This window comes from Drosophila navojoa, chromosome 5, assembly GCF_054131105.1.
Source record: "Drosophila navojoa isolate 15081-1374.11 chromosome 5, UAZ_NAV_1.0, whole genome shotgun sequence".
NCBI classification, from domain to species: Eukaryota; Metazoa; Arthropoda; class Insecta; order Diptera; family Drosophilidae; genus Drosophila; species Drosophila navojoa.
Window position 1 is genome coordinate 10,054,575 of NC_142893.1, and position 25,598 is coordinate 10,080,172.

A 25,598-nucleotide genomic window follows, 5' to 3' on the forward strand; every position below is an offset into this window, starting at 1 on the left:
AGCACTCCGACAGCAACCGGTCTGGCTAAGTTTTCGGAGTCGTTGTCGGAGTATTTGGCAAGCTGAGCCGCTCTTATTGGCGCCGCGCTCTTCGTGTTGTGTATGACGTATGTGTGTACTCTGTGTGTGTGTGTGTGTGTAACCTGGTGTTGGCAGTTTTTCAGCAACAACACCAACAACCACAACTGAGGCCCACACAACAATCTTGCACTTGGGCCCTGGGCCACGCTCGACTGCTGCTCTCTATATATGCCTCGGAGAAAAGGGTATTAAAAGTACTTGAGACAAGTCTGCTATATAGTCCATTCTCATCGGATAAAAGGTAGACAATTGTAGTGAATTAGTGTGTCTTATTGAAGAGCTATTCAGAATTGATTCGAATCAGTTAACGAATCATGAAATCTATTTAGATTTCCCAACTAAACGAGAGTTGGCTAGACTTGCATTGTAATGATATATATATTTAAAATCATTCAGAATTCGTATTCTGCTTAGCTTAATGGGAAATTATGGTATATTTATAATATTAAAAGTTTAATTTCAATATATTAATCATTTAAAATATAAAACTTTTTTGTTGGAAAATTCTATAAATAATCTGTTCAATAAATGTTTCCACATCCTGTTTTAAAATAAATTATTCTTTTTATTTCTTTTATTTAAAATTAAATTATAATTTAATTTAGCATATTTAGCATAAACATATATTTATATTTAAAATATTTTTATTTTTATTTACTTTAATTTGTATTTGCTTTAATTTAATAGCTGATATAATTATTTTAATAAAATAAATGTATATTTTTAAATACATTATGTATACTTTAAGTAACAACAATTTCATTTACTAGTGTATTTTGACTTCGTTTAACTGTTTTTGGTTTGTTAGTTAGGTGTAATTTCTCGTTCTCACCTGAAATGTTGTATTTTTTCTTTCTAATGAGCGAATACCGCATAATTAGAGCCTCCAGCGTGTTGGGTCTTCAAGTATTCCCGAATCACGTCATGCTCGGCCAACGCAACTAACTAAGCTGCACTCGGAGAGTTGCTAAGATCTCGGTTTTTACTTGGCTGGAGAGCTGAGCAAATAGAATGATTGTGTGGGCAGTCCACAGAATGCCGCGATGACGGCATATACGGCAATACGGCAAATACTTACGCGATATATACACATGTATACAGATAAGTATGTATGTGCACTATGTGGCCTATACATATTTGTATAAGCTAACTACAGACTGTGTTTTGTTTAAGCCACATAAATCTTGAGACTTGCATTTACATTTTATTTTTCAGGTAGTAAAGAGCAGAACGTTTTTCCTTTACCTTTTCGGCCGCTCTGACTCTGACTCTGACTCTGCTCTGCTCTGTTGGCCTTGGTCGGGTTCAATTGTTGACGTTTCCCATTAACTTGTACGTTTCTATTTATATTTTTAGTTATACCAATATTTATGATTATCATGCGTGCTTCTCCCTCTTTATCTTTGTCTGTTCAATGTCAAAAGTTCGTTTCAGAGACGTGCCGGAATTTTCACATCTTTACGTGAGCCTGCGACACGAGAGATTTTGTTTTTTTCAAGAATTGATTTACATTTTTGAGCTGTCAAGTTTGTCATAATATATAATTATTATAATATGTTCTTTATAATTTCAGTGATGGTGATAGACAGGAAGAATTATTCTGATTTGTTTAAAAAAATATGGCTTCAAAAGAAGAACTATGGTATGCAGTGTAAAATATTTTAAATAATAAATTTAATATATAAAGTGTAAAGAAAAACAATAAAAATTATTTAACTGAGACTGCCACTATGGCAAACGTTATGCACTCTGCACATTCATAATTAATAAGAGAGCTTATTATTTATATAACATATGAGGTAGTTAATTAAAAAGTTGTAGAAAGTTATTATATATTGTTTATTTTTTTATAGAAAACATAATCTGCGAAATTTATTGTAAGGAGCATTAAAATCATATTGATAATGATCATTATTTTTAATGATGCTTAGCAATAATAATCATTTAAGTAGAGAATCGTTGTCTTAAATAATTATTACATTTAATTATCATTATCGATAATGATCATTCTCATTATTATTGCTTAGGAATAATAATCATTTAAATAATTAATTGTTATGAATTGTAATTCTAAATAATGATTACATTTAATTATCATTATAGGTAATGATCATTCTCATAATTATCATTGTTTTAATAAAATTTAATATTTATTAAATATATTTAACAATACAGAAGAGTTTAAATTTAAACAAATATATCGACAAAACATATGTATGTGTGTACAATAATAATAATTAAACATAAACATTTAAATATTACTTAAATAAATACAAATTATTTAAGCAAAAATGATTATACATTACAAAACTTATTATTATTAAAATGATTAAATATATATTATTTATATATGTATTTACAATAATAACAATTAAATAGTTAAAAATACAAATTTAACAATAAAAAAATTTAAATATATTCACCACACACTGCGTCTGACCCAGTACAGGTCAGGGACTTGACTGAACGCCTACGCAGCTGGCGCCCCTTTATATACGGAAAAGTCACTCAAAAGGCAATCAGAGCAGAGCTCCTAATTGAGCGAGGGTGTTCACTCAGTAAACAAGCCTCTCTCAGGAGAGGCAGGCAATCAGACAGACATAACTATATATATAACTATAACTATATATATATATATATATATGATGAGGTGTATACATATAAATTAAATAAATTCCTAGCTCTTTTTCTGCATTTCTCACTTCATACATATTTTTACTATGAGTTTATAGAGTATATCCGTTCTCAGCTATAGAGTGGAGTTTTCTCACATCTCTGAGCACACATTATACCCAATTTGCGCAAAATTTCGATGGGTATACATATAGTGTGCGTTGACTGAAGAGTTTAATAGGCTGAATCAGCCACAATCAAGTGGGCGATGGCTTGATGAGCTGCCTTGGTGACAAATCCATTTACAATTACATCACAAAATTCTAAAGAGCAGCAAATTTGCATACAAGAAGCCCACGCAACAGAGTTAAATATATTTTGATTTTTTATTTATTTATTTAGTTATTTTTTGGCAACAAATGGAAACAAGAACACCCACGTGGATTGAGTCAAGTTCATAAAGCCAAGCTGACAGGTAAATAAATTCACAAGTCGTTGGCCTTAAGACAGCTACGAAAGAGAGGAAGAGAGAGAGTGAGAGGTCAGAGAGTGAGAGATGGGGCAAAAACAATAGCAACAGTCGTAATATTTTGGGGAAATATAACAAAAACAACCACCACTATCTATATATGTTGATTCACCTGTACAGGTAGCCGGGTTACCTGGTTACACACACTCGACACAAGTGTTTATCAGCTTTTTCTTATGTTTGTTATTTATGAACTTAGTGTCAAAAAAAAAAAGAAGAAATCAAAGCAGGGTACGATTTTTGGCTCATCATAAAACAAGGCAAGCTCCGAACGGAGTCAGCGTCCCCTTAGTATAATTATTAGTAAAAATTTCTTGTTGAAAAAACGTTTCATCAGATCAGCAGCTGTTCAAGCTTAAGGATTGGAGCCAACTAATCATAATAATCACAAAAAAGAAGAAGAAGACAATAGCTATATAATATTAATCGGCACTATGGCCGAGATATTGTCACGTGAAAAGGAACTCTTTCATATCAATCAGGAACTAAATATGATGGCATTGAATCATCCCATCGACAATGGGAGTCAGGTGACCTCCCAGTCCCGCTATTGCACCTATCTGAAACAGAAGGGCCCCAGCACATTGCTGAAGAAGAAACTGCACGCAAATGTGAATATCGATGGGGCGATCAATAATCGGCATACAGCGGGACGTGGCCACAGGTCGAAAGTCAGTAGATCGCCAAACAAGAGTGCTCCGACCACGCCAACACCTCCATCGACGCAGATGACAACGCCCAGGGGCAAACAGACAACGAATTTAGTATCGCAGTTGAACAAGGCTAAGATGCCCGATTGGCGCGGTGGCAGAGCGCACGGTAGGCATGCCACAGCGCCTGCTGCTTCGGCAGCAGCAACAAATTTGTCCACTGCTGCTGCTGCTGCTGGCCGCATCGACAGCACGTTCACGCGCCGAGCGACACACAAGACGGCCACGTTTGTGAAATATCGCAATCCCAACTTTAAGGCGAGTCCATCATTAGATCTGTTGCTGCGCAATGCGGATGGAGCGTTCGAGCAGCAACAGTCGCAACAATCGCAACAGCCGCAGCAGCCGCAGCAGCCGCAGCAGCAACAGCAACAGCAGCAACAGGAGCAACAGCCGCTGGTGGAGCTGGAGCTGGTGCATCAGTCACGAGAGAGCACAACTATTATCAGCGGACAATCCAAGAAGCAGCTAACCCAAGACAACTTCATCAAGTAAGCAAAGAGCAGCATGCACAGATTGTCCAAACATATGTCTATAATACTATATAAATCTTCATCTAGATTTCTGAAAGCCAAAGTCGCCATTTTGGAGGAGGATCATGGTCAGCTAACGCAGGACATGGCCGATCAGAAGATGCAGCTGGAGCAAACGTTTGAAGCACTGCGCAAGGCTGAGGCGCAAAGGGATCAGGCCATCAACACCAATGCCAAATTGTCCGAGCAGCTGCATCGCTTGGAACTGCAAACGGAGGAAGCGAACCGACGGCATAAGGATCGGCAATCTGAGTACAACAATCTGCAGCACGAGCTGGAACTACTGCGCCGCGATACAAAGTTGCTGAAGCAAACCAATGCCAATCTGGAGAATCGTCTAATGCGCGCCAACGATGAGACAGAAGCCACAAGGCAAATGCTCAGCCAGCAAGCGACACAGCAACGCGAGGATCTCGACTACAGTCGCAAGGAGCTGAAGATGAGAGACACCCGCATTAAGGCACTAAAACGCCAGCGTGCGGACCTGCTCAATGCCTATAAGAAGCAGCTCTTCATGATCGACAATCTGAAGCGTCAGAATAGCTGTGTGGAGCAGGCGGTGGCCATCGGCTTTGGCGAGAAGGAGTTCAACAAGGTGCTCGAGTGGAACACGGGCACCAAGACGGTATTTTAGTGTGTGTGAAAAATGATAGAAGGAGAACAGACAGAGAGAGAGAGAGATTGCTGCTCAAATCAATTTTATATAATTTCGGAATAGGCGCATATTGGAATTGCTTGTAATACATTAATAAATATAATTAAAGTGTATACTTTGAATGAAAGGGATAGACTAGAGGTAGTTAATAGAGAGAGAGAGAGAGAGAGAGATAGAGATTGATTTGATTTAATTCAGAGGTTGATGCATATTTGAATTGCTTGTACTTAAATTAATATAGAATAATATTTTTATATATAGGCGGAAAGTAAGAAATCTCATATTCCCTCAAGTCATTTTGCTTTCAATTAACGCGCAAATAACTCAATTAGGCAGCCAGGCGCTGATAGACAGGCTGCCAATGGGGTTGCAAGCGGAGCAGCCTATAAAAGCGCTTATCCTGGCTGACACAAATCACACTTCGACTTCAGCAGTCAACGAGAGCAAACAGCAGCAACAGCAGCAGCAGCAGCAGCATCAGTCACGCCACTAACAGATTATACAATGGCAGCTCTTAGATGTACTCTCACTTTGCTATTGGTCACCATCATTGTGGCAGCGATTCTGTTGCACAGCAGCGAGGCAGCCTACAGGAAGCCGCCCTTCAATGGCAGCATCTTTGGCAAGCGCAATGCTCTGGGTGAGTCTGCATACCATACATACCATAACGGCATTACCATATCCATACGATCTTCCTTAGATTATGACAATGCCAAGGCAATGAGCGCCGTTTGTGAGGTGGCCATGGAGGCGTGTCAAAGCTGGTTTCCACAGAACGATAGCAAATAGGAGCAAGCCCTGAGACTGATCTTAAAGCACACTAAAGCTAAATTATACTGCAGCTGTCGAATCACAAGTAGCGACTAAATAGACTCATGAGCCAGACAAGTTTGAAATCAATTACGAGTAAAAGAGCATTGTATAAAATGTATTAGTTAAGTCGTCCATACACATAACTTACAATATCTACCACATATATAAATATAGCATACATACATACTCAATAAACTTATCATCAATGAATGCACTTCACTTTGTTGTTTTTACTTTTCAATGGCTTAACTACAGCTTGAGATACAATTAGAATAGAATTAGCTTTCACGTAGAATACAATTAGTATATGCTGCGAGAGCATTATATATATATATATATAAACGATATATCACTTTATCGTCTTAAACTATATACAATCGAGCTGAAATCGCTCAATCAATGACGTCGGCGCTGTCGCAGCTCGTTTATGTGCTTGCGCAGGTATTTCATATAGTCCACCATGGTTGAGGTAAGCGCCTATTAATGAAAGACTTATAATTAAAATTTTTCTATAGAAATGTATAGTCTATAAGTACTCACTGCATCTAGCACGTAGCGTGGTATATAGCCCTTGAGATCCAGGCAGAGCACCCATTCCAAAATGCAGCCATCCTTTTTGCCAATGATTTCTCGAAATGCAAATCCCGATACAATGTTCTCGCCTCTGTTTGATATGAATTAGGGCATTAGTAAATGGAATTTGCTCTGTGGGTCTCCTTGCTCACCTTATGTACTTGGTAGTGGCAGCCATTGCTGGATATTCCACACTTATTGCCGCGCTCATCCACACCTTGTTGTTGGTCTTGCCGACCGCACTGTTTGGCTTGTTCACAACGGGCGGCGTGTTGTCTGGCTGATCTTTGGCATCCTCAAATTCATCATCCAATGGCGGTGGCTCCACAGGAAAAACGATGGCTGCTCCCAAACTTTTGGCACCCAGACTTTTACTCAATGTGTCATAGGGTGTTGCCGATGCGGAGGGTGCCGTAGATGTCGCAGTTGTTTTTACCACTTCTGCTGGCGGCAACGAGCTCTGGCCAAAAAATTTGTTCCGATAGCTATTGGCAACGCTTCCAAATTGTGGTGTATGTGCTTCACTGTCGGATATTGTTGTTACGCTGCCCTCACAGGAACGGTTTAGAGAATTATCGTCGTCATCCTCGCTGCTTAGCTTAGCCGCCTCATCATCATCACAGATTTTGCCATTGTAAATTAAACGACACGATCGTAAGTTAACAAAATCACGGCTCTTGACCATGCCGCCGCCGCCGCCAACGGAAACTTGATACGTAATGTCGGTATACGAATTGATTTTCTAATAATATATTAACATTATTTCAATATGCTGAAGTATTAAAGATGAGATTTAAGTACTTACTCGCACAATTCTAGACTCTAATAAAGTTGGATTCCATTTTGTCACATCCTCAATCCGATAGAAGAGCTCCTCCATGAGCGCCTTTGCTGGATACTTCAGGCGTGCCTGAAATAGAAATCAATATAAATTAAGAATCTATAAATTAATATAGAAATCGAACAAATACACACCGTTAGTTTATAAATCTTGCCAATTTTTTCGCGCTGTGTGCTGTAGATTGTATCGCCCTTGGGAGTTACTTTTTCCATCTTCCAATCTGCGGATTCGATAAGCTCAAATGCCTTGCGCAGGCAATCTAAGCCCATTTGATTGTACTCCTCGTCCTGCAAAGCAAACAAGAGATAAACAAATAGTTATAATCCAAATCTCTATCTCACTACCAACAACATTTGGAAAAATCTGAAAATGTCTAAAATTTCGCCGATTGCAACTTCTTTTATATGATGCCAAACAATTGTTTTATTCAATGTCTTTAGCTATGCGCATGCATAAATACTTAGCTGACCTGTTCATCCTCTTCGTCCGAATGGTGAGCCGTATCCAAGGGTGAATAAAAATCAGTAACACTCTGAGCTCCGCGCTCACGTTCAGTCAAAATCGTTGGCTGCGTCAATGCTGCGCGATCGGTTGAGCTCGCGGCTACAAGAATATATTTAAATGTATATACATAGTAATTAAAAGAAGGAAAGGCACACAGCTACCAGCAAAATAACGGCGGGCGTGACGTTCCTGTGGTATAACACGGCAATCCAGAAACCAAGCCTCGCCCCAGGCCAGAATGAAGGATGTTATAATGACTATGACCTCGAATACTTGTTGCTTGGAATGCACCCACTGTAAATTAAGGCTAAATCATATAACCGTAATTTATATACTTCCAATAATTAAACTTACATCATAGAAAAAAACTTTGGTGATGAGAAACAGACATGAGGCACTGGTAGAAAGCTGTAAAAAATTGTTCCGCAATTATACATCGAATAACAATTAGATGACGAATTGCACTTACTGCAATGATGGACCAATGATTTATGTACAACAATGCATAGAAGAAAATTAAGACGATGAAACGACAAAGCGCTGTGGCAACAACATCAAAGAGTGATGTGTATATGGTATAGTGCATAACTTGTTTCTGAAAGGCCTGGAATATATTATCGCCACCAATCTGCAATGGAAAATGAAAGCAATTAGCATATATCTTCAATGGAGCAAACAAAGGGTACAACTCACAAGTATGCAAATGAGCCAAAGTAGCGATACAAACAACAAATCGAATGTGACAAAGAGGCAAAAGAATCTTCGCACCACCGACATGCGTCCATCCTGCGAATAGCCGCCTAGGAACTCATCCGTAAACAAATTAATGGAGTGCGGCCGAGCTGCAAATTTAATAGTCATAAGAAATCAATAAATTAAATGGGGTGCATTGATAACAAAAATCAGATTGGCATACTCACACATATCATATGGAATATGGTACGGAACACCGCTGTACCTCGCATTTGTCAGCAACAGCTGAGCGGTGCTTCGAACATCATCATCATTTTGAGACATGGCTGGGCTCTTTATTAAGTCTTAGCTCATTTTTAGACAACAACTGCGTATTGACTGTAATTCAACATAATTGACAATTTTTGTTTATATCAACTTGTGTTATCAGCAAATAATAAGCAGTTGGCTGGGGATTGATAAGACTTTTACCCTATAGTTAATATTTATAAATGTGTATTCGGCATTCGTTATGACTAACAAATGAATTCGCTATGAAGAGTTTCCTCGACGTGTGGTTCCGTTAAATACAATGTTTATGCTGATAAGTAAAGCACACACAAGCATACAGGCATACACACTTTTACAAACATTCATTTTTATATGCATGTATGATTTCTGCACCAATTGACACAAATTAAGCATTAAATATAGAGCGTACTGATGCATATAGATTTTTGATAAGCTCCAATAGTCTTCTTCGTTTCCTTTGTTTTTCTTTCTTTATTTTCAAGCATAAGTTTTTTCACTTCCACCCGCATCGTACGCCCATAGCTATCAAGCAGCACCTTAGCGCATATTTACCTTCAGCCCACTATGCGTACGCACTCACAGTTGATAATGCAATATCAAATTATAAATTACCAAAAGGTAAGCACCGTGTAACGCGTATTTTACAATTTGTTTAGATTCTACTCTGGCAGTGAATGAGAGACTACGAGTGAAACTGTATAAACAGCTGTTTAGTGTGGCCGTGCTAAAAGAAATGCGGAAACACCAATATACTAACAGTTACAGTATTTGCCAATAGGTGGCGCAGCTGAACGCGCACAGTTCAAAATATAAATTTATTATACAATTATTTTTGCTATAATTATTTTGTTGTGCTTAATTACTTAAATGTATTGAAATTATTTTAATGTCATCGTATGGTTTATCAGTTTTGGGATTTGCCTTAGCATTGCATATATTGAGCACCACTTCCATGCCACGATACACACGACCAAAAACGGTATGCTTATTGTCCAGCCAAGGCTTAAAAAACCAAAGAAGCATATTAAAAACATATATAATTCATTTTTAAGATAATATCTTACTGTAGGTAGGACGGTTATGAAGAATTGACTGCCATTTGTATTGGGGCCCGCATTTGCCATACTAACAGTATAAGGACGATCGTGCTTTAAGCTCGGCACGAATTCATCCTTGAAATCGTGTCCCCAAATGGATTTTCCACCCGTGCCCGTACCTGTGGGATCGCCAGTTTGAACCATGAAACCTTTGATCACTCGATGAAATATATGTCCATTGTAGTAGCTATATTAAGAAAGAAGGTTATGAAGTCTTTGGCTTGTACAGATAAGTAAAATGAATTTTAGAACTTGCCCATTTTTCGCATGTACGCAAAAATTTTCCACCGTTTTTGGCACCTCCTTGTAAAACAATTTTATATGTATATCGCCTTTAGTGGTATGCAAAACTACATTCTCATAGATACGTTGTATAACTAAAAAACCATTGACAAAATTTATAATGTAAAGAAATCGTGTATATGTATGTATATGTATAAACACCTTCGTCTAAAGAATGTTAGCGTGTAAGGGACAGTATACGGTTTGTTAGTAATTAAATTAAAATTAATTAAAGCTAAGCACTTACCTTGAGCTTCAGGCACGGCAATGATGTCCTCCTTGGAAGGCTTCTCATTGAATATGTCACGATCAACATCTTGCAAATCAGAAGGCAATCGTCTGCTATATAAGTAGAAGCGATTCTTTCTAAAAATAGAATTATTTTCAATTAATTTTTAGTCGTTTCTATAAGTATTAATAATCTTACTTGTATGCTGTGCAAAAGGCCGTTGGATCATTAAGTAAATTTTGTAACGCTGGATTTTCGCTGGCTTCCTGCTCGAGGGTTATGGCTGCCTTTTGTCGCTTTATTCGACCTTGAAAGAGTGCCACTTGCAATGGCCGTATATTATCCGTTTTACCCAAAATAGTGACACAGCGATTGGTGGCAACATTTATGACTTTAATGCCCAGCATTGTGGGATAAAGCAAAAAATGTCCGGTGTTGTCAAAGAGTATATTCATAGTGGTATTTTGTGCCGTTTTCTCCAAATCACGTTCAGCAGCCATTCTACAAGAGCCAAGAGTTTACTTTACAATTGAATCATATCGAAAGAGGAGACCTACCTTCGGCCAAATTCCATATTGGGCAACGCATGTGGCGTCTGTTGCATTTGTGTGTATGTGGTTAAAGCCTCATCGAAGACTCGCAAAAGTTTCCCCGTATTAAATTGAAAGACACGCACTTTGCGATCCGTAGAAATAGCAGCAAAACGTTTACCATCCGGAGTCGCGGCCAAGCCAGTTACTTGGGTCTTATTCTTTGCGAATTCAAAAAGACCTAAATGGGGTAAATATTAAATGCTAGTCTTCAAATGGCTAATATATTAATTTCTTACTTGTATCCAACTTTGAGTAAAATGTAACCAAACGCTGAGGAAATTTGTAATCATGCCGAGAATTCTGCCAATACTCCAATATACCATTACGATCCACAGAGATTACTGTTTCCATGGCCAAATTAAAGCACATGGCAACTACTGGAGCTAAGTGCAATTTGTCTAAGGTGTACAAGGCCTCACCACCACTCTGACCATCATAAATATGGATGCTGTTGCTCTCCGAATCGGTGCTAAATTGAATATATGTGAATGTGATATATATTTTATTTATTTAGCTATTTTACTTACATGGCCAGTCCTTGCACCGCATCACCCGGCGAATTGATCCACTCGCTGCAAAGCGGCGTATAGCCCAATCGAATTATATTGATCATATCAAAGTTAACGACATCGAAGACCTTTGCTGTTTGATCGGTGGCAGCCGAGCAAAGCAAAGTGCCGCTGCTGTTGGCAGTTAGCGATTTAATTGGCACCAAATGACTTCGAAAATGTTTCACAAAATCAATACCCAAATCCATTTTTTTCCAAAACTTGATGTGTCCATCCAAGCTGGCGGTAATCACGAATTCAGTTTTCGTGCTCACCAAATGTGTGATCACGTCTCGATGCATGTAACTGCGCTCATAGCTCTCTGCATTCGGCAAATTCTCCAAATAAATATGTTCATAGGGCAATACTATCAAATAAGAGCGTAAATTAATTTAAGACAGTATTTAATTTAAGCTTGTTTACCTTTCTTTTTCTTGGCCGGCACCGCAGTGCTTTGTTCGGATGGCATCGGTCCAATCCACGCATCATCCTCGCCTTCTGCTTCTGTTTCTTGGTTTATTGATTGCTCTGATTCTGTCGATTTCTCAGCTTCTGCAGTATCTTCAGTTGCGCTTCGTTTCAGATTTTCTTTTTCATTATCCGCACTCATTTTCTTTCAATTGTGTACGTATAAACAAACCCAAACAAACAAAACGTGTAAATTATGAGTCGGAACTTTTATTAGTTATCGAACCTTTGCGATATATCGAAACTGCAAGTATACAAAAACAGCTGTCCGCCTTTATTGGGAATGTCAATTCGCGCTGTCGCAATTCACACAAATTGAAAACATAACAAGCCACAGATTTAAACAAAACTAAAATCTGTATATATACACAATTTGTAAATAAAGTATGCAAAAGACAAGCGTAGAGGTTAAGACGCAGGTGGTCCCGATTACGTCAAAGCCTACTAGGGACGTGGATGACGGTGGCGGTGGCAGCACGAGCAGCGGCGGAAGTGTAAATCGTATCATTGTAAACGCAGCGCTTTCTGCGACTGAGACACGCATACGAATCAATAAATGGCGCGTACGCGAAGGGCAAAATGTTTCGGCGGCACAAATTTTGTTTTTATATCAGCAGCTCGGTGAGGATGGTAAGCCCATTAAAAAGGGCGATTCGATGTTTTTGAAATATAAATCAAACCGTGCCGGAGTGGTCAAAAAGCGGCTTCGCAAGGAAGGCGAAATAGTGATAAAAGGGTGAGTTTTTTCCCCCTCCTCCAATTCATTTCTTCTTGCAAACATGGAGCGGGCGGTAGTGGGTGGAATGCACTGATTGCAACATACACATTAATGGCAACACACATGCGCGTATACATAAAATTTAAGCTGTTTTATTTGTTTGCTATGTTTTCAGAGATGCGCTGTTGGAGTTATCCGAATGCATACACACAACGGTTATTAAGGATATGTGCGCAGACTGCGGCGCAGACTTAAGGCAGAACGACAATGTAAGTGTTATACGAAATAATAAAATTGTAAAGATATTTGGAAAGTTGTAATTAAAAGAACATAATAATAATTCTTATTGGTAAATCTGTATAATTTAATAGGGCCAAACATCTGAGGCCTCGGTTCCAATGGTGCATACAATGCCTGATTTGAAAGTAACCCAGAAGCTAGCTCAAAAGCTTGGGCATGATGACACACGCCGCTTGCTCACCGATCGCAAGCTGGTGCTGCTGGTGGATCTCGATCAGACAGTGATACACACAACCAACGACACAGTGCCAGATAATATAAAGGGCATCTATCACTTTCAATTGTACGGCCCACAGTCGCCGTGGTATCACACTCGCCTGAGGCCGGGCACAGCGGAGTTCCTGGAGAAAATGTCAGAGCTTTATGAGCTGCACATTTGCACCTTTGGTGCTCGTAATTATGCGCATATGATTGCTCAACTGCTTGATCCCGATGGAAAGTTCTTCTCCCATCGCATTTTGTCGCGCGATGAGTGCTTCAATGCCACAAGCAAAACGGATAATCTCAAGTAAAGCGGCAGCACTCTATTTGTGTTACTTTTCTTCACCCATTATTCTTCTCTTTTATACATAGAGCGCTGTTTCCCAATGGCGATTCCATGGTCTGCATTATAGATGATCGTGAGGATGTTTGGAATATGGCATCCAATTTGATTCAAGTGAAGCCCTATCATTTCTTTCAACATACTGGAGATATAAATGCGCCGCCTGGGTTATCCAAGCACGAGCTAGATGGCGAGGGCGTCGACTTCAAGGGTACGCACCTTCCCCAATGGAATATTTTTTCATATTTACAATTTCAAGATATTTGCAGAGATTGATAAAATTGCCGAAAAGAAAGCGGAAGTCTCAAATAAGCCGTCGGAAAAAGAATCGGAGCTAAAAACTGAAGATACGAAGGATAAGGACGACAACACTGTCTCCAGTACAAGCAAGGATGAAGAGGGCAACGAAGAAGACTCCTCTGTGGACATATTTGATTTAGGCAGCGACGCAAAAGATGCGATAGATACTAAAGAGCCCGGTGTGAATAACAGCAGTGACAAATTGAATGGCAAGCCAACCACAACAACCGAAGAGACTCTGAATGTAGTTGATGAGAACTCGTCCGGTTTGCCAGAAACTGAAGCTCAGAGCAGCGGCAACAAAGGCAGCGATAGCGATGAAATTAATGTCATTGATGAGGTACCTATGGACAGCTCAAAAGCTGAAAAATTGCCGCCCAAGAAGGAGGATGAGGAAAGCATCGCGTCGTCAACTAGCGGCGATGAGAAACAAGTGGGCGAAGCTGACGAGGAGGCAGCTAAAGCTACCACTGATGATGTGGCCACAACTTCGCAGATGAAAATTACCACTGATGGTCAGAAGCAAATTGAAATTGAGGATCCCGATGATTATTTACTGTATCTGGAGGTCATATTGAGAAATATACACAAACGTTTCTATGCCATATACGATGAGACTACAGAGATACCAGATCTGAAGATCATTGTGCCGAAAATACGCTGTGAAGTGCTGCGTGGTCAAGTTCTAGTCTTTTCCGGATTGGTGCCGACCCAGATGAAGTTGGAGCAATCGCGTGCCTATTTTATAGCTAAAAGCTTGGGAGCCGAGGTCCAGTCAAACATTAGCAAGGATGTAACGCACCTGGTGGCCGTCAATGCCGGCACCTACAAAGTGAATGCGGCCAAGAAGGAACCGAACATTAAGGTAGTTAATGCCAATTGGTTGTGGGCCTGCGCCGAACGCTGGGAGCATGTTGATGAGCGCCTCTTTCCGCTCGATCGCAAGGTGCGCAACAAAGGACGACAACCACCTGCCCATTGCCACAGTCCCGAGCATGTAGTGAACTATAATGAGAGATCAGAGATATCGCCGTCGAGCAGCATGCAACAAGAGCAAGGTGGGAATTTCCGTGAAACACTTAATCCGCTGTTGGTGTTCACCAATGCGGACATCGAGTCCATGAACAAGGACTACGAGACATTCTTCGAGTCGGATTCCTCCAGCGATGAGGGCCCTGTCAATTTCGGTAAGTAGCTGGAAAATAAGTAAACGCCTTCATTTTCATTTATACAATATTTGCAATTTAATAGAAAATCCGCCAATGGACAAAAAGTTGTTGAAGCGTAAACGCGAGGATGAAACTTCAAATCGTGCTCATGATTTCTTTACACGCTCCGAGGATATGATGTTGGGTACGACCACCGCAGTGGCCAAGTTCGATAAGAATTCCTCCAATGAAGAGGACGAGCCTGAGGATGAGGAAAAGGAGGAAGAAGAAGAAGACGATGATGAAGTGCCAAGCGCTAAATTTCGACGTGGTATGCCTATCATATATACAATAGATTTTATGAAATTATAAACTATATATTAAACACTTGATTTGCAGGCGAGGAATTGCCATCGGATTTGGAAATGGGCTCTGATTCGAACAGCGAAAACAACCAGGAAGATGACGGTGATGACGGCGAATGGAATATGATGGGCGCCGCATTGGAGCGTGAATTTCTTGGACTAGAAGATTAGCTATATCAATCCGAACTGGACATCGAGCAGAAAACTAATTGCGGTGCACTCGACACCAAAAGTCGAGCACAGCGAATAGCATTTGGAAGATTTGGAAGTAGCTGGCGATAATAATGTTCAATGCACTTTTGACATTTCAAATGTACCTACTCTTAAAAAAAAAAAAAAAAAAAAAAAAAAATCGAAAGAAAAAAAACAACAAAAACACGAAACATACATTAACGTAATTAAATTAATCTTCGCTTTGGTTTTTTAGAAACCATCAAACAAAGCAATAATCAGTTAATTAAAATATTTAAAGAGAGAAATTTTAAGGAGATTCTAAATACGAAACAGATTTGCACACTGTATGTATTAGTAGTTAATATGTATCTACGTTTAAATACACACTTTTAATTATTATTCGCACACACTTATAATATATACATATATCTATATATGTAATAAAGTATATATACAAAATAATAATATATATATAAAGTATCGATTACAAATGTAAAATCAAAATATTGTAATTACAAAAAAAAAAAAAAAAAATTGTAAATGTTTTTAAAAATAAATTCCGTTGAAGCGGATTTAGTAGAGTTTAATTTAATAAAAAAAAAAACGATTGTGTGTGCGTGCATGCGTATATGTATGTATGATTGTGTAATGAGTATAAACAAATGTTTGATTGTACATAGATTCATATCGTTTTGTTTATTCACACAAAATAAATAAATGTACATATCTCACCCACATTTATAAAACTATGTTTTATTCATGGAGCGTTGCTCTTTAAAGCGGCTAATGCGCTTCTTCGGCGTATGTACATCTATAAACTTGCCCTTGGGCAATGGCTCCGGTGCCAGCGTTGGTTCCTTCTCAATCAGATCCTGCATGACCTTCTGATAGGCACTCATGTCCCGCAGATCATCATCGATGGTTCTCTCCTTCTTGGCCTTACGAGATTTATTCTTTTTGGATTTGCTGCTGTTTGATGGATTTGGATTCTCCTTGGGCTTTTCGGTTACAGCATGGACTTCGCGCTCCACAGCTGATTTGTTGCGCAATATAGATTTCGTTTCTAAGTCTACTGAAGCGGCATCTGAGCTAATGCCGGACTCGGCCGACGGATTGTTGAACTACAAATTTAAAGCGATTAGGTGGAAGTTTATTAATATTTTTATCTTCTTCTACTCACCTGCTTGCGTGGGTCATCATAGGCACTTGCACGGTCCTCCTCCTTGATGATGGGCACCTTTAAGTCCTCCTCGCCCTCAAAGCCGTTCACAAAAATCGGAAAGGAGTACTTCTCCTGGGCTTTCTTGTAGAGCTCATATAACTGGGCTGGAGTGCCCGGCGTTTCAGTATCATCAGTTGTAGTTGGAGTAGCTGGCAGCGCGTCAGAATGAGTAAAGCTTATGTGTAGGGTATTAATTCTGCCTGTTGATGCTTCTAGTATTTGATTTACCAAATCAAAATCCTGCACACTTTGATTTTGCTGTACAAACTCCAAATTCTCTTCAACCTTTTGCATAATCTGTGAATTGGAATGCTTTTCTGTGTCCAGCTTTAGCTCCACTGTCTGCTGTGACAGCACTAACGAATCATCCAGTTTAATAACTTCTCTTTGTTGGCGTTGTTTGCCATTGATCAACATTTCGGCAACGGTTTCTTCCTTTTTGAAAAGCAGCTCTTCGTCGGCTGTAGCGAAAGAGATGCGTCGCTTTTTATTGTCGAGCGTGGAGACGGATTCTGATTCTTCTGACAGTTCATCTGTGTTCGCTGCTTCTGTTTGCTCGAACAGCAGTTCCTGCAAATCATCTTCCAGACAGACAAGAACATTCATCAAATGTGTCAATTCATCACTGGCAAAGGAGACTTTCTGTATTTTACGCATTTTCGCTTTGATTATTTGTAATTGTGAATTTAAAAACTCCTGTCGCTCTTCAATGGGCAACAGCTGCATTTCTTGCCTTATTAACTTCACTTCCTCAGGCTGATCCTCTTCATCTTCATCATTATCTTCGTCCTCTTCTTCTGTTGAAATGTTTTGGATTCCGCTCAAGCTTAGCTCTGCTTGATTCTCATCTTCATTATTATTATTATCTTCTTCCACTTTTGAAATTCTTTTCGATCCGCTTAAGCGCAGCTCAGGCTGATCCTCATATTTTTCATGTTCATCTTTTTTTGAAATGGTTTTGATTCCGCTTAGGCGTTGTTTTGCAGGTGTCACCTGCGTTTGTCCACTCATTAGATTGCGCACCATTTCATTTGTGCTCTGAACATTTTGCTCAATTTCTTTATCGACATCTGCTGCGTCATTCGCCTCCTGAGCTTCCAATTTGGCAAGCATGTCGAATATCTCCTCATCCGTCTTAGTTGTTGAATTTTCTTTATCACAGTCTGTTTTTTCTTTTGGTGCTTCTTTGGGAAGCAATTCGCTAAGCGTTTGCTCACTGAAATTATCTGGATCCAGGCCCAGTTCTTCCATTAGTTCACGTTCCTCTAGCTTTTGGAACACATCATTCTGCGCATTGGCTGCCTTGGATTGTTCTCGTTGCGCACGTTCCGCTAGCTTTTCCTTGCGCACGCGCGCTTTGTGTTCTTTAAGCCAATTATTGTGATCTGCCTCATTGTATTCCTCCACTATTTCAATTTCATCAGATTTGGGCATAGCGCCTTCCAGGATTGGTGTTTCTAGATTTTTTCTGCACAACATATACATTAGAATATTAAGCAATTATCAAATGTTTACTCAACTTACTGCCACAAGTCCGCCTCCACTTGCAGTTTTCTTAGGTGCTCGTTGGCCAGCCTCCAGCGATGCTGGCATATCTCCTCCGCCCTATAAGCCGAGCAAGCAGAAAAGTAGCCTTGGTAGTGACCAACGAGCACTTCATTCGTGTGTATCAATTCTCCCGGCATCAAAGCCTTTTTCCCAATTGGCACCATAACCTCGACGGAAAGACTTTTAGCGAACATATTCAAGTTCTCTATGGCGACTTCATTGTCGGCTTTATAAGCTAGCCAACGCTCCGTTTCATATGCATTCTTGTCGAGTGCCTAAAATATTATTTAAATTGTATTATTTTACAAAATATTTAAATAATTTGTTACTTGTCTAAGCACATCCTCGCGCCGCTCCATCGTTGTTTATGAAAGAAACCTATCGATAATTGATTCGCGATTACCTATCATTTGAGAATAGCAAATCAAGTGTGACCGTTCTTTTTAAATACAAAATGGGTTGCGAAACTGAATATTTAAAATATTGAGCGGTCTCATTTGTGATGTACTTTCCAAAAAAGATAACAGAAAACGTGGCAAAGCTTTGACTAAAACAAAAATGTTTAAGAGATAGGTAAATAATAAAACAGCAATAAAGACACCCAACTAGATAAGATATGGCCACCAATTATTCTAATTGACTTATTGTACATTAAACAAAGACCCAGTTACCAATATAAACAATAGAAAACAATTAGAACTGCAATTTGATTGTTTTGCACTTTATTCAGTTTTAATTTACTTTTTACAAGCTCACTCTGTTAAAAATTAAAAAAAAAAAAAAAAACGCACACCACACTTCACGCGCACTGTGGTTCATTTGGATGTGTTCTACAAAAATCATGAAACGTTTTCAACGTTACATGCAACAATGTAATTTTACAGGATCTACTTAAATAGAGTACACATCTACATCTATATATAGTTAAGCTTAGTTCACATTCGTTTTCCTGTGTACATTGGCATTGTTGCAAAATTGTCTAGTCTTGTATTCACGCGTGCTTCAAAATCATACATACAAAATATACATAGCTACAAAGCTTTTCATTTTTCTCCTTCCCATTGGAATTTATTCGTTGTAATTGTTTTTGCTGTCGCTGTTGCTGTCGTGACTGCTGAAACTGTATGGCTCTGGTTTTTATTTACGTTGTGCATTCTTGGCTCCCGCATTTAGCAAATTATTCGAAGCAGCATTATCGAGCGAAGGAAAGTTCTTTGACAGCTCATGCGCTTTTTGATGACTGGCCAAATCATTGGGCAAAACGATTTGTTTACAGCTTCTGCACACTTCGAGCTGAGGCAGTAATTTACTCTGGCTGGGTGGCAAACTGTTCACATGTTGTTTATGCACCAAATACAATTCCTAAAACAAACAATCATTCGAATTAGCATTAATTAAAGTGATTTGATTTCAAATAAACAAAAACTGTATAGAAACCTGCTGTTTGCCAATATCGGGTAACATGGCTAAGAGCTCCGGATAGAGACTTTGGAACTTGTCCGACATGGCGCTTTGGCAATGCTCGTAGTAGGCTTGAGCCGTACAGGTGCCATCACGAAAGCTGGACGAAAGCAAGCGAAATTCATTAAAGGCCTCGGGTGTTTTTAGTACCTTACACAGCTGATCCACTAGGTTCTGAAAGCAATTTGAAAGAATATATACATTGCATATATATACATCGAAATTTAAGTTCTGCTTACCTGATTCCGGATTGCTGCATCGGGTGGATCAATATAGCAATTGGCACTAGGCACAATGCTATAATTCTCGCCCAAGGAAGAGGTGAAAGTCAAATTGTTGGGCAGTTTAGCCACCGAGTTGACAGTTACATTTGACATGAAACCAGGAGGTGGTTTAATGGGTGGTGCAGCAAGTCCGGGTGGTGCACGCAATGGCCCTGATAAGTTGCCATTCGAAGTTGGCAGCTGCTGCTGTTGTGGCTGCTGCTGCTGCTTATCGATGTTATTGTTATTATTATTGTTATTGTTATTTGTATTGTTGTTGTTCTTCTCCTTCTGCTTGTTGTTCACTTTAGGCTGATTCTCTTGATTGTTCTTCTTCTCTTTGGGCTTCTTCTCCTTCTTGTTGTTCTCCGGCTGTTGCTTTGGCTCTTGTTTGTTAATGTTGTTCGTTTTATTGTTATTTAAACTAGTCGCGCTGCTACCTCTCGATGTTGGCAAAATGGGAGCTGGAGCCACTTTACTCTTGCGATTCTCCAAATCCTTTTGCTTCTTCTCTGACACTGGCTTCGTCCAGTTGAGAGAGCCCGCTGAGCCACCATTATTGGGCTTAGATGTTGTTGTTGCCGTTGCTGCTTTTGAGCTGCTTGGCGCAAGCGTTGGAAACTCGGCTGCCGTCAGTTTGGGTGCACTCTTCTTTAGCGCCTCTTGACGTGCCTTAGCCTCTAGTTCTTCCTTTTGTACCATTTGTATCTTCTGATAGGTGCTCGGATGTGCCACGGAAACATAGTCATCGACGAGAGTACGATGCTTGGCAGCCACATTGTTCAAGGGCATGGCCGCGCCGGGCAACATATCTTCTTCCAAATTGCGCGCCTTTTTTCCCTTGCCCATGGGCAAGGCGGGAAAGTCCATTTCCGGGCCTGCTGATTTCTTGCTGTTATTATTGGCCGCAGGTCGATTCGAGACATGCAACAGCATTCCATTAGCCGGTGCATTGGCACGCGTTACAGATCCCCCAGTGCTCGCGGCTGAAGTAGACGCCTTCTTAAAGGTAGTCGCAGCAGGTTGAGGCTGAGCTCGTGCGTTAGCATAGCTGCTATTATACACGTTCGATATGCTGCCACCAGCTGCCCCGCCAAGAGCTGGAAAGTTTTCTTTAGTGCGAGCCAGACCCGAGGTGCCGCTTAAATTACGCATCGACGGTGGCGGCGCTCTCACCAAAGAGACATTCGGTCCAGGCGTAATGCCGGCAAGCTGAGGGAACTCATCCTCGTTGCCAGCATCTATTGTAATAGGATGGTTTCGCTGTGAGCTACTTGAGGGCAATTCATCCAAATAATCCAGATGCTCCTCATTGCTAGAATAAAAATGTATATATTTATTTAAAAGTGAAAGGGGAATAATATTGGGGAAACTCACCGTGATCTCATATTTGTTATGCCTTGATCGTTGGGGCCCCGTGCACGCCCACGTGGTCCAAGCGTAATCTCCAGTTGTAAGGTGCGCGTCTGCTTGGCCTGTTGTTTGTTCAGCGTTTTGCCATGCACACTCGCTACGTGAGCTTTATATTCAATCTCGTTGCGGAAGGCGCCCGTAAACTCCTCCGTTGCGCATTTGCCTTCCTCGCAAAGGAAATGTTCCTTGCGAAAATGATCAGCCAAGTCGGCATAGACACTGCATTAGATAAGGTAATATAAGAGCGTCAGGGATAAGGGGAGATATGAATGGACAACGGGTTTTTACTCACTTATAGAAATCGTTGCAGCCATCTGCATCGCAGAAATGACAAAAGTAATGATCTCTTCGCAAATGCCTGAAGAGCTCATCTCGATCCACGTAGCGCTTGTTGCAATACTCGCAGAGCGGATGACCCCGATGCGAAGTATTGTCCGGGTCTCCTTTGGTATTGTGTATTGTCAGCTCAGCCTGCGTGTAGCAGCGCCTCTCGAATGTAAAGATCTTCAAGTTCTTCACGCACAAGTCGCAGAAATACATATGATGCTCGCGTTGCACATGATTACGCAGAGCCTCAAACGTGCGATACGGTTGCACATTACACCTATTTTATTTCATTTTAATGAACGACTAATAAATCAAGGGCAACTAATAAACTTACTGCGAGCATGGATGATCTAACAGCTTATAGAATTTCTGTTGTATGTCTGCAGTGCAGAAACCAATGCGATATTTTTTGCTGTAGAAATCGGAGCGATTGCCAGCTTCAAGTTCGCGATAAGGCAGCTTTTCCAATGTAAACAGTACCTAAGTAGTGTAGGCAAAAAAAAAAAAAAAAGGTTATATATAGCAGATGTTTTTACAATATATAGACATTTCTATGGGTGCCTTACCTTGTTCAGCACATGGCGACAGATGGGGCATTCGTTTTGCTGGCAAAGGACTCTCATACGCGTGGAGCACTCGTAACAAACAGGATGATCGCAGTCGCCAATTGAATAGATTTCAACATTTTTAAAGCAAACGACGCACGCGTTATCATCATTACCCGGTTGACAATTAAGAGCTTCCGCTTTGGGTTCGCTTGCCTTGACATTAGCTGATTGTCCAGCAGCTGGCCGACGATGCGGCTTATAGGAGGAGCCTCTCGGTCTTGAATTTTGCATGGCAATGATTCAGGGGAGATTTCTACTTGTTGCCAAACGAACGAAAGGAAAAAGACACCTGCAGCAAGTCTATTTTTTTCGAACACTGTATGGTGTGTGTGTTTGAGAATATTATTTAAGTGATTTGTAAGCGTATTGTATAGTATGCACAATGCACTTTAAGCATCAATCTACCGTCGGTTATTCCGAAAATTATTATTCCACAAATTGATGCGACGACTTACAATTTCTCTGGATTTTTGTCAGCGTGGAGTGCGATAGAACTACTATCACTCGATTGGGTTGCGAACAATTAATCGAGTATCTTCTGTTTGGTATTTATACGGTCTGATTATACACAATTCAAAGAATACTGTTGGTACCATAAATTAAATCAAAATAATTGAGACAGACGTAAAAATAAGTTGTAATTTTGTATTTGGTGTAATTTTTCGAAACATAATTTTGTGACACATTGTATGGAGTTTTTATTTAAATTCGATCAGTTTGTTGGCAAGTCGCAAGTATTTAGTTTGGTATTTTATTGGCATGGCCATCAATCTGGCAACGCTACCGAAGCAGAATGTTCGCCGAAATTGCAAGGAGCTCATATATAGCTTTCTCACGTGTACTTGGTAGGCGTTTGTTTCAACCGACTTGTGCGGCGTCAGCAAAACAGTTGTGCACCAGTTATAGATTTATTCAAGCCCAAAGTTTACGGAAAAAATCTGAAAAAATGCCGATGTTTGAAACAATTGCTAAAGGCAATATAAATTCGCCGGACTATGCCCTTTATTTCAGTAAGTATGCAAAATTAAATAAAACAGAATATGCATTTTTGTGCGGAAGTGTAATTAGATGAAATAAAAGAATACAATATACAACAATCTATTAAAATAAATTAATTATGCAACAAGTTGCCGCAAATTAACAGACGTTGCTTTATCAGTAAGTTCAAGCGGCCGGCTGTGACACTGAACAAGGTGACTCAAGCAGCGAACTATGGACTTCAAAATTTTCTTACTTCCTTTGATTAGAAATATATAGTCAATAATATTTATATCAAGTAAGATATTTAATCACTTATCAATGGGCTGCACCTGCCTCTTTGTTGTATACTTTAAATAATCAAACGATTGCGTGTCGCGTTATTAATTACCTTTCTAGCAATTACTCTGTTCTCCTCTTTCCCCAATGGTTCGCTTTATATCTGATCTCTTTCATCCATAGAAAACAATTGCGGCAATGTCATTTCGCCAATGCACGATATTCCGTTATACGCCAATGATGACAAGACCATCTATAACATGGTCGTGGAGGTGCCACGTTGGACAAACGCCAAAATGGAGGTAAGGTGTCCCAACCATGATTGATCGAAAAATCATCTAGTCATCATTATCAGGAATTTGATAAACACATAAATCGCGTGTTGCTTTATTTATATTGCAGATTAGCTTGAAAACGCCTTTGAATCCCATTAAGCAGGACATTAAGAAGGGTAAACTACGTTTTGTCGCTAATTGCTTTCCACACAAAGGCTACATTTGGAATTATGGCGCTCTGCCACAGACCTGGGAGAATCCCAACCACATTGAACCCTCCACTGGCTGCAAGGGTGACAATGATCCCATAGATGTTATTGAAATCGGCTATCGTGTGGCCAAACGCGGCGAGGTGCTGCAAGTTAAGGTCCTCGGCGCCATTGCACTGATCGATGAGGGCGAAACCGATTGGAAGATCATTGCAATCGATGTAAAGGATCCGTTGGCATCAAAGCTTAACGATGTATCCGATATAGATCAATATTTCCCAGGTCTATTGCGCGCCACCGTTGAGTGGTTTAAGGTAACGTAAATATATACTCATTTCTCTTTATATTTGTGTGCATTAAAGTAATGCTATCCCTCTTGACTTTGTTTAGATCTACAAAATACCCGATGGCAAGCCAGAGAATCAATTTGCATTCAATGGTGATGCAAAGAACTCGGACTTTGCCACCTCGATCATTGCAGAGACACACAAGTTCTGGCAATCACTGATCAATCAATCCAATGTGGGCGCACCCGATATCGCCTGGTTTGTTTGCATCTACTAGTCTATATATCATTTACTGATGCTTACATATTTGCAGTCAAAACATTACCAATCGCAATTCCGAATTCGTTATTGGAAAGGAGGAATCATTGAAGATTCTTCAAGAGGCACCTGATGGAGGGGAAGTGGAGGAGGTACTTGATACAGGTAAGGTTTTCTATGTACGCGCTAAGCTTTAACACTCCCCAAAAACAAACCTTCCCCCCGCACACAAATTGGATACAAAACTCCAAAAAATACTGCATGCGCTTTACTAATCAATGCCATACAAATACCAAAAATATACATTTAAGGAAAATACCGCATTGAATTAAGATGTGATGTATGCAAATATAATAACGATTTTTTGTAATTGGCTGTGGATTTTGTTCTATTTACTATGGGGCTCTTATATACATAAAATAAATTATATATTGTATATATCTTTTATAGAAAACTGTTCATTCTTGAATTTTCTCTCTTGTCTTACAGTCGACACTTGGCATTTCATACATCTCAAGTAAATTTGCAGAATTATCCAAGATATAAAATCGAAATGATGTAAAACTTTGATATTGGAAAGCCTCACAAGTGAATACAGATATTTATATAAATATGTTGAATAAAAAGCACACCCAAATATATATGGAAATGAAAGCAAAACTTTGAAATACTCTCTCCACTTGAAATATACAGTTGTTTTTATTTATATTTTACGACTAGATCCAAACAAGTTTAAATTAATTAGGGTTACATATAATGTAATATCGAAATTTGCTGTATGGTATGTGTGTGTGTGTGTAGATTTTTAATGAATTAATTTTCTTCGCGAAATTAAACGTAACAAATTAAATTAAATTACTTAAATGAT

At 39.6% G+C, this 25,598-nt stretch overlaps 8 protein-coding genes across 12 annotated transcripts; 4 read left to right on the top strand and 4 right to left on the bottom strand.

The window, feature by feature from the left end:
* Nucleotides 1–3,448: 3,448 nt before the first annotated feature.
* On the top strand, nt 3,449–5,197 carry LOC108653086 (uncharacterized). Its single transcript, XM_018103402.3, has 2 exons — nt 3,449–4,424; nt 4,494–5,197. The coding sequence occupies exons 1-2, from the start codon at nt 3,658–3,660 to the stop codon at nt 5,098–5,100; spliced, it is 1,374 nt and encodes a 457-aa protein (XP_017958891.1). The 5' UTR covers nt 3,449–3,657; the 3' UTR covers nt 5,101–5,197.
* A 188-nt stretch (nt 5,198–5,385) lies between these two features.
* Nucleotides 5,386–6,153, top strand: SIFa (neuropeptide SIFamide). Of its 2 annotated transcripts, XM_089261052.1 has the most exons (3): nt 5,386–5,564; nt 5,597–5,761; nt 5,822–6,153. In XM_089261052.1, the coding sequence occupies exons 1-3, from the start codon at nt 5,483–5,485 to the stop codon at nt 5,908–5,910; spliced, it is 336 nt and encodes a 111-aa protein (XP_089117178.1). In that variant the 5' UTR covers nt 5,386–5,482; the 3' UTR covers nt 5,911–6,153. The 2 variants fall into 2 exon arrangements, with proteins under 2 accessions (XP_089117178.1, XP_017962320.1); XM_018106831.3 differs by having other exon boundaries at nt 5,519–5,761.
* On the bottom strand, nt 6,029–9,562 carry Start1 (Steroidogenic acute regulatory protein-like). Its single transcript, XM_018106830.3, has 12 exons — nt 9,389–9,562; nt 8,773–8,923; nt 8,546–8,694; nt 8,322–8,480; nt 8,207–8,260; nt 8,014–8,146; nt 7,818–7,951; nt 7,483–7,635; nt 7,313–7,417; nt 6,660–7,249; nt 6,475–6,598; nt 6,029–6,411 (listed from the first exon to the last, which is right to left on the bottom strand). The coding sequence occupies exons 2-12, from the start codon at nt 8,867–8,869 to the stop codon at nt 6,331–6,333; spliced, it is 1,779 nt and encodes a 592-aa protein (XP_017962319.1). The 5' UTR covers nt 8,870–8,923; nt 9,389–9,562; the 3' UTR covers nt 6,029–6,330.
* A 67-nt stretch (nt 9,563–9,629) lies between these two features.
* LOC108655018 (peptidylprolyl isomerase domain and WD repeat-containing protein 1) lies at nt 9,630–12,225 on the bottom strand. 4 transcript variants are annotated; one of them, XM_018106687.3, is made up of 9 exons: nt 12,009–12,225; nt 11,565–11,952; nt 11,274–11,506; nt 11,002–11,215; nt 10,643–10,945; nt 10,463–10,581; nt 10,190–10,310; nt 9,901–10,120; nt 9,630–9,838 (listed from the first exon to the last, which is right to left on the bottom strand). In XM_018106687.3, the coding sequence occupies exons 1-9, from the start codon at nt 12,193–12,195 to the stop codon at nt 9,692–9,694; spliced, it is 1,932 nt and encodes a 643-aa protein (XP_017962176.1). In that variant the 5' UTR covers nt 12,196–12,225; the 3' UTR covers nt 9,630–9,691. The 4 variants fall into 4 exon arrangements, with proteins under 4 accessions (XP_017962176.1, XP_089116983.1, XP_089116981.1 ...); XM_089260857.1 differs by having other exon boundaries at nt 9,901–10,113; nt 10,183–10,310; XM_089260855.1 differs by having other exon boundaries at nt 10,190–10,304; nt 10,451–10,581.
* Nucleotides 12,226–12,439: 214 nt separating this feature from the next.
* Nucleotides 12,440–15,804, top strand: Fcp1 (RNA polymerase II subunit A C-terminal domain phosphatase Fcp1). The gene is made up of 7 exons (XM_018106685.3): nt 12,440–12,789; nt 12,947–13,040; nt 13,143–13,579; nt 13,645–13,826; nt 13,885–15,102; nt 15,167–15,394; nt 15,463–15,804. Exons 1-7 carry the CDS (start codon nt 12,440–12,442, stop codon nt 15,597–15,599), a joined length of 2,646 nt encoding a protein of 881 aa, XP_017962174.1. The 3' UTR covers nt 15,600–15,804.
* A 479-nt stretch (nt 15,805–16,283) lies between these two features.
* On the bottom strand, nt 16,284–18,769 carry uri (unconventional prefoldin RPB5 interactor). The gene is made up of 4 exons (XM_018106263.3): nt 18,702–18,769; nt 18,349–18,647; nt 16,783–18,292; nt 16,284–16,723 (listed from the first exon to the last, which is right to left on the bottom strand). Exons 1-4 carry the CDS (start codon nt 18,729–18,731, stop codon nt 16,349–16,351), a joined length of 2,214 nt encoding a protein of 737 aa, XP_017961752.1. The 5' UTR covers nt 18,732–18,769; the 3' UTR covers nt 16,284–16,348.
* A 303-nt stretch (nt 18,770–19,072) lies between these two features.
* Nucleotides 19,073–23,111, bottom strand: LOC108654744 (E3 ubiquitin-protein ligase ZNF598). Its single transcript, XM_018106262.3, has 7 exons — nt 22,403–23,111; nt 22,171–22,316; nt 21,802–22,113; nt 21,474–21,728; nt 20,073–21,411; nt 19,810–20,007; nt 19,073–19,734 (listed from the first exon to the last, which is right to left on the bottom strand). The coding sequence occupies exons 1-7, from the start codon at nt 22,673–22,675 to the stop codon at nt 19,510–19,512; spliced, it is 2,748 nt and encodes a 915-aa protein (XP_017961751.1). The 5' UTR covers nt 22,676–23,111; the 3' UTR covers nt 19,073–19,509.
* A 95-nt stretch (nt 23,112–23,206) lies between these two features.
* Nucleotides 23,207–25,416, top strand: Nurf-38 (Inorganic pyrophosphatase Nurf-38). The gene is made up of 6 exons (XM_018106264.2): nt 23,207–23,454; nt 23,885–24,003; nt 24,104–24,499; nt 24,576–24,730; nt 24,786–24,895; nt 25,220–25,416. The coding sequence occupies exons 1-6, from the start codon at nt 23,238–23,240 to the stop codon at nt 25,249–25,251; spliced, it is 1,029 nt and encodes a 342-aa protein (XP_017961753.1). The 5' UTR covers nt 23,207–23,237; the 3' UTR covers nt 25,252–25,416.
* The last annotated feature ends 182 nt before the right edge of the window (nt 25,417–25,598 follow it).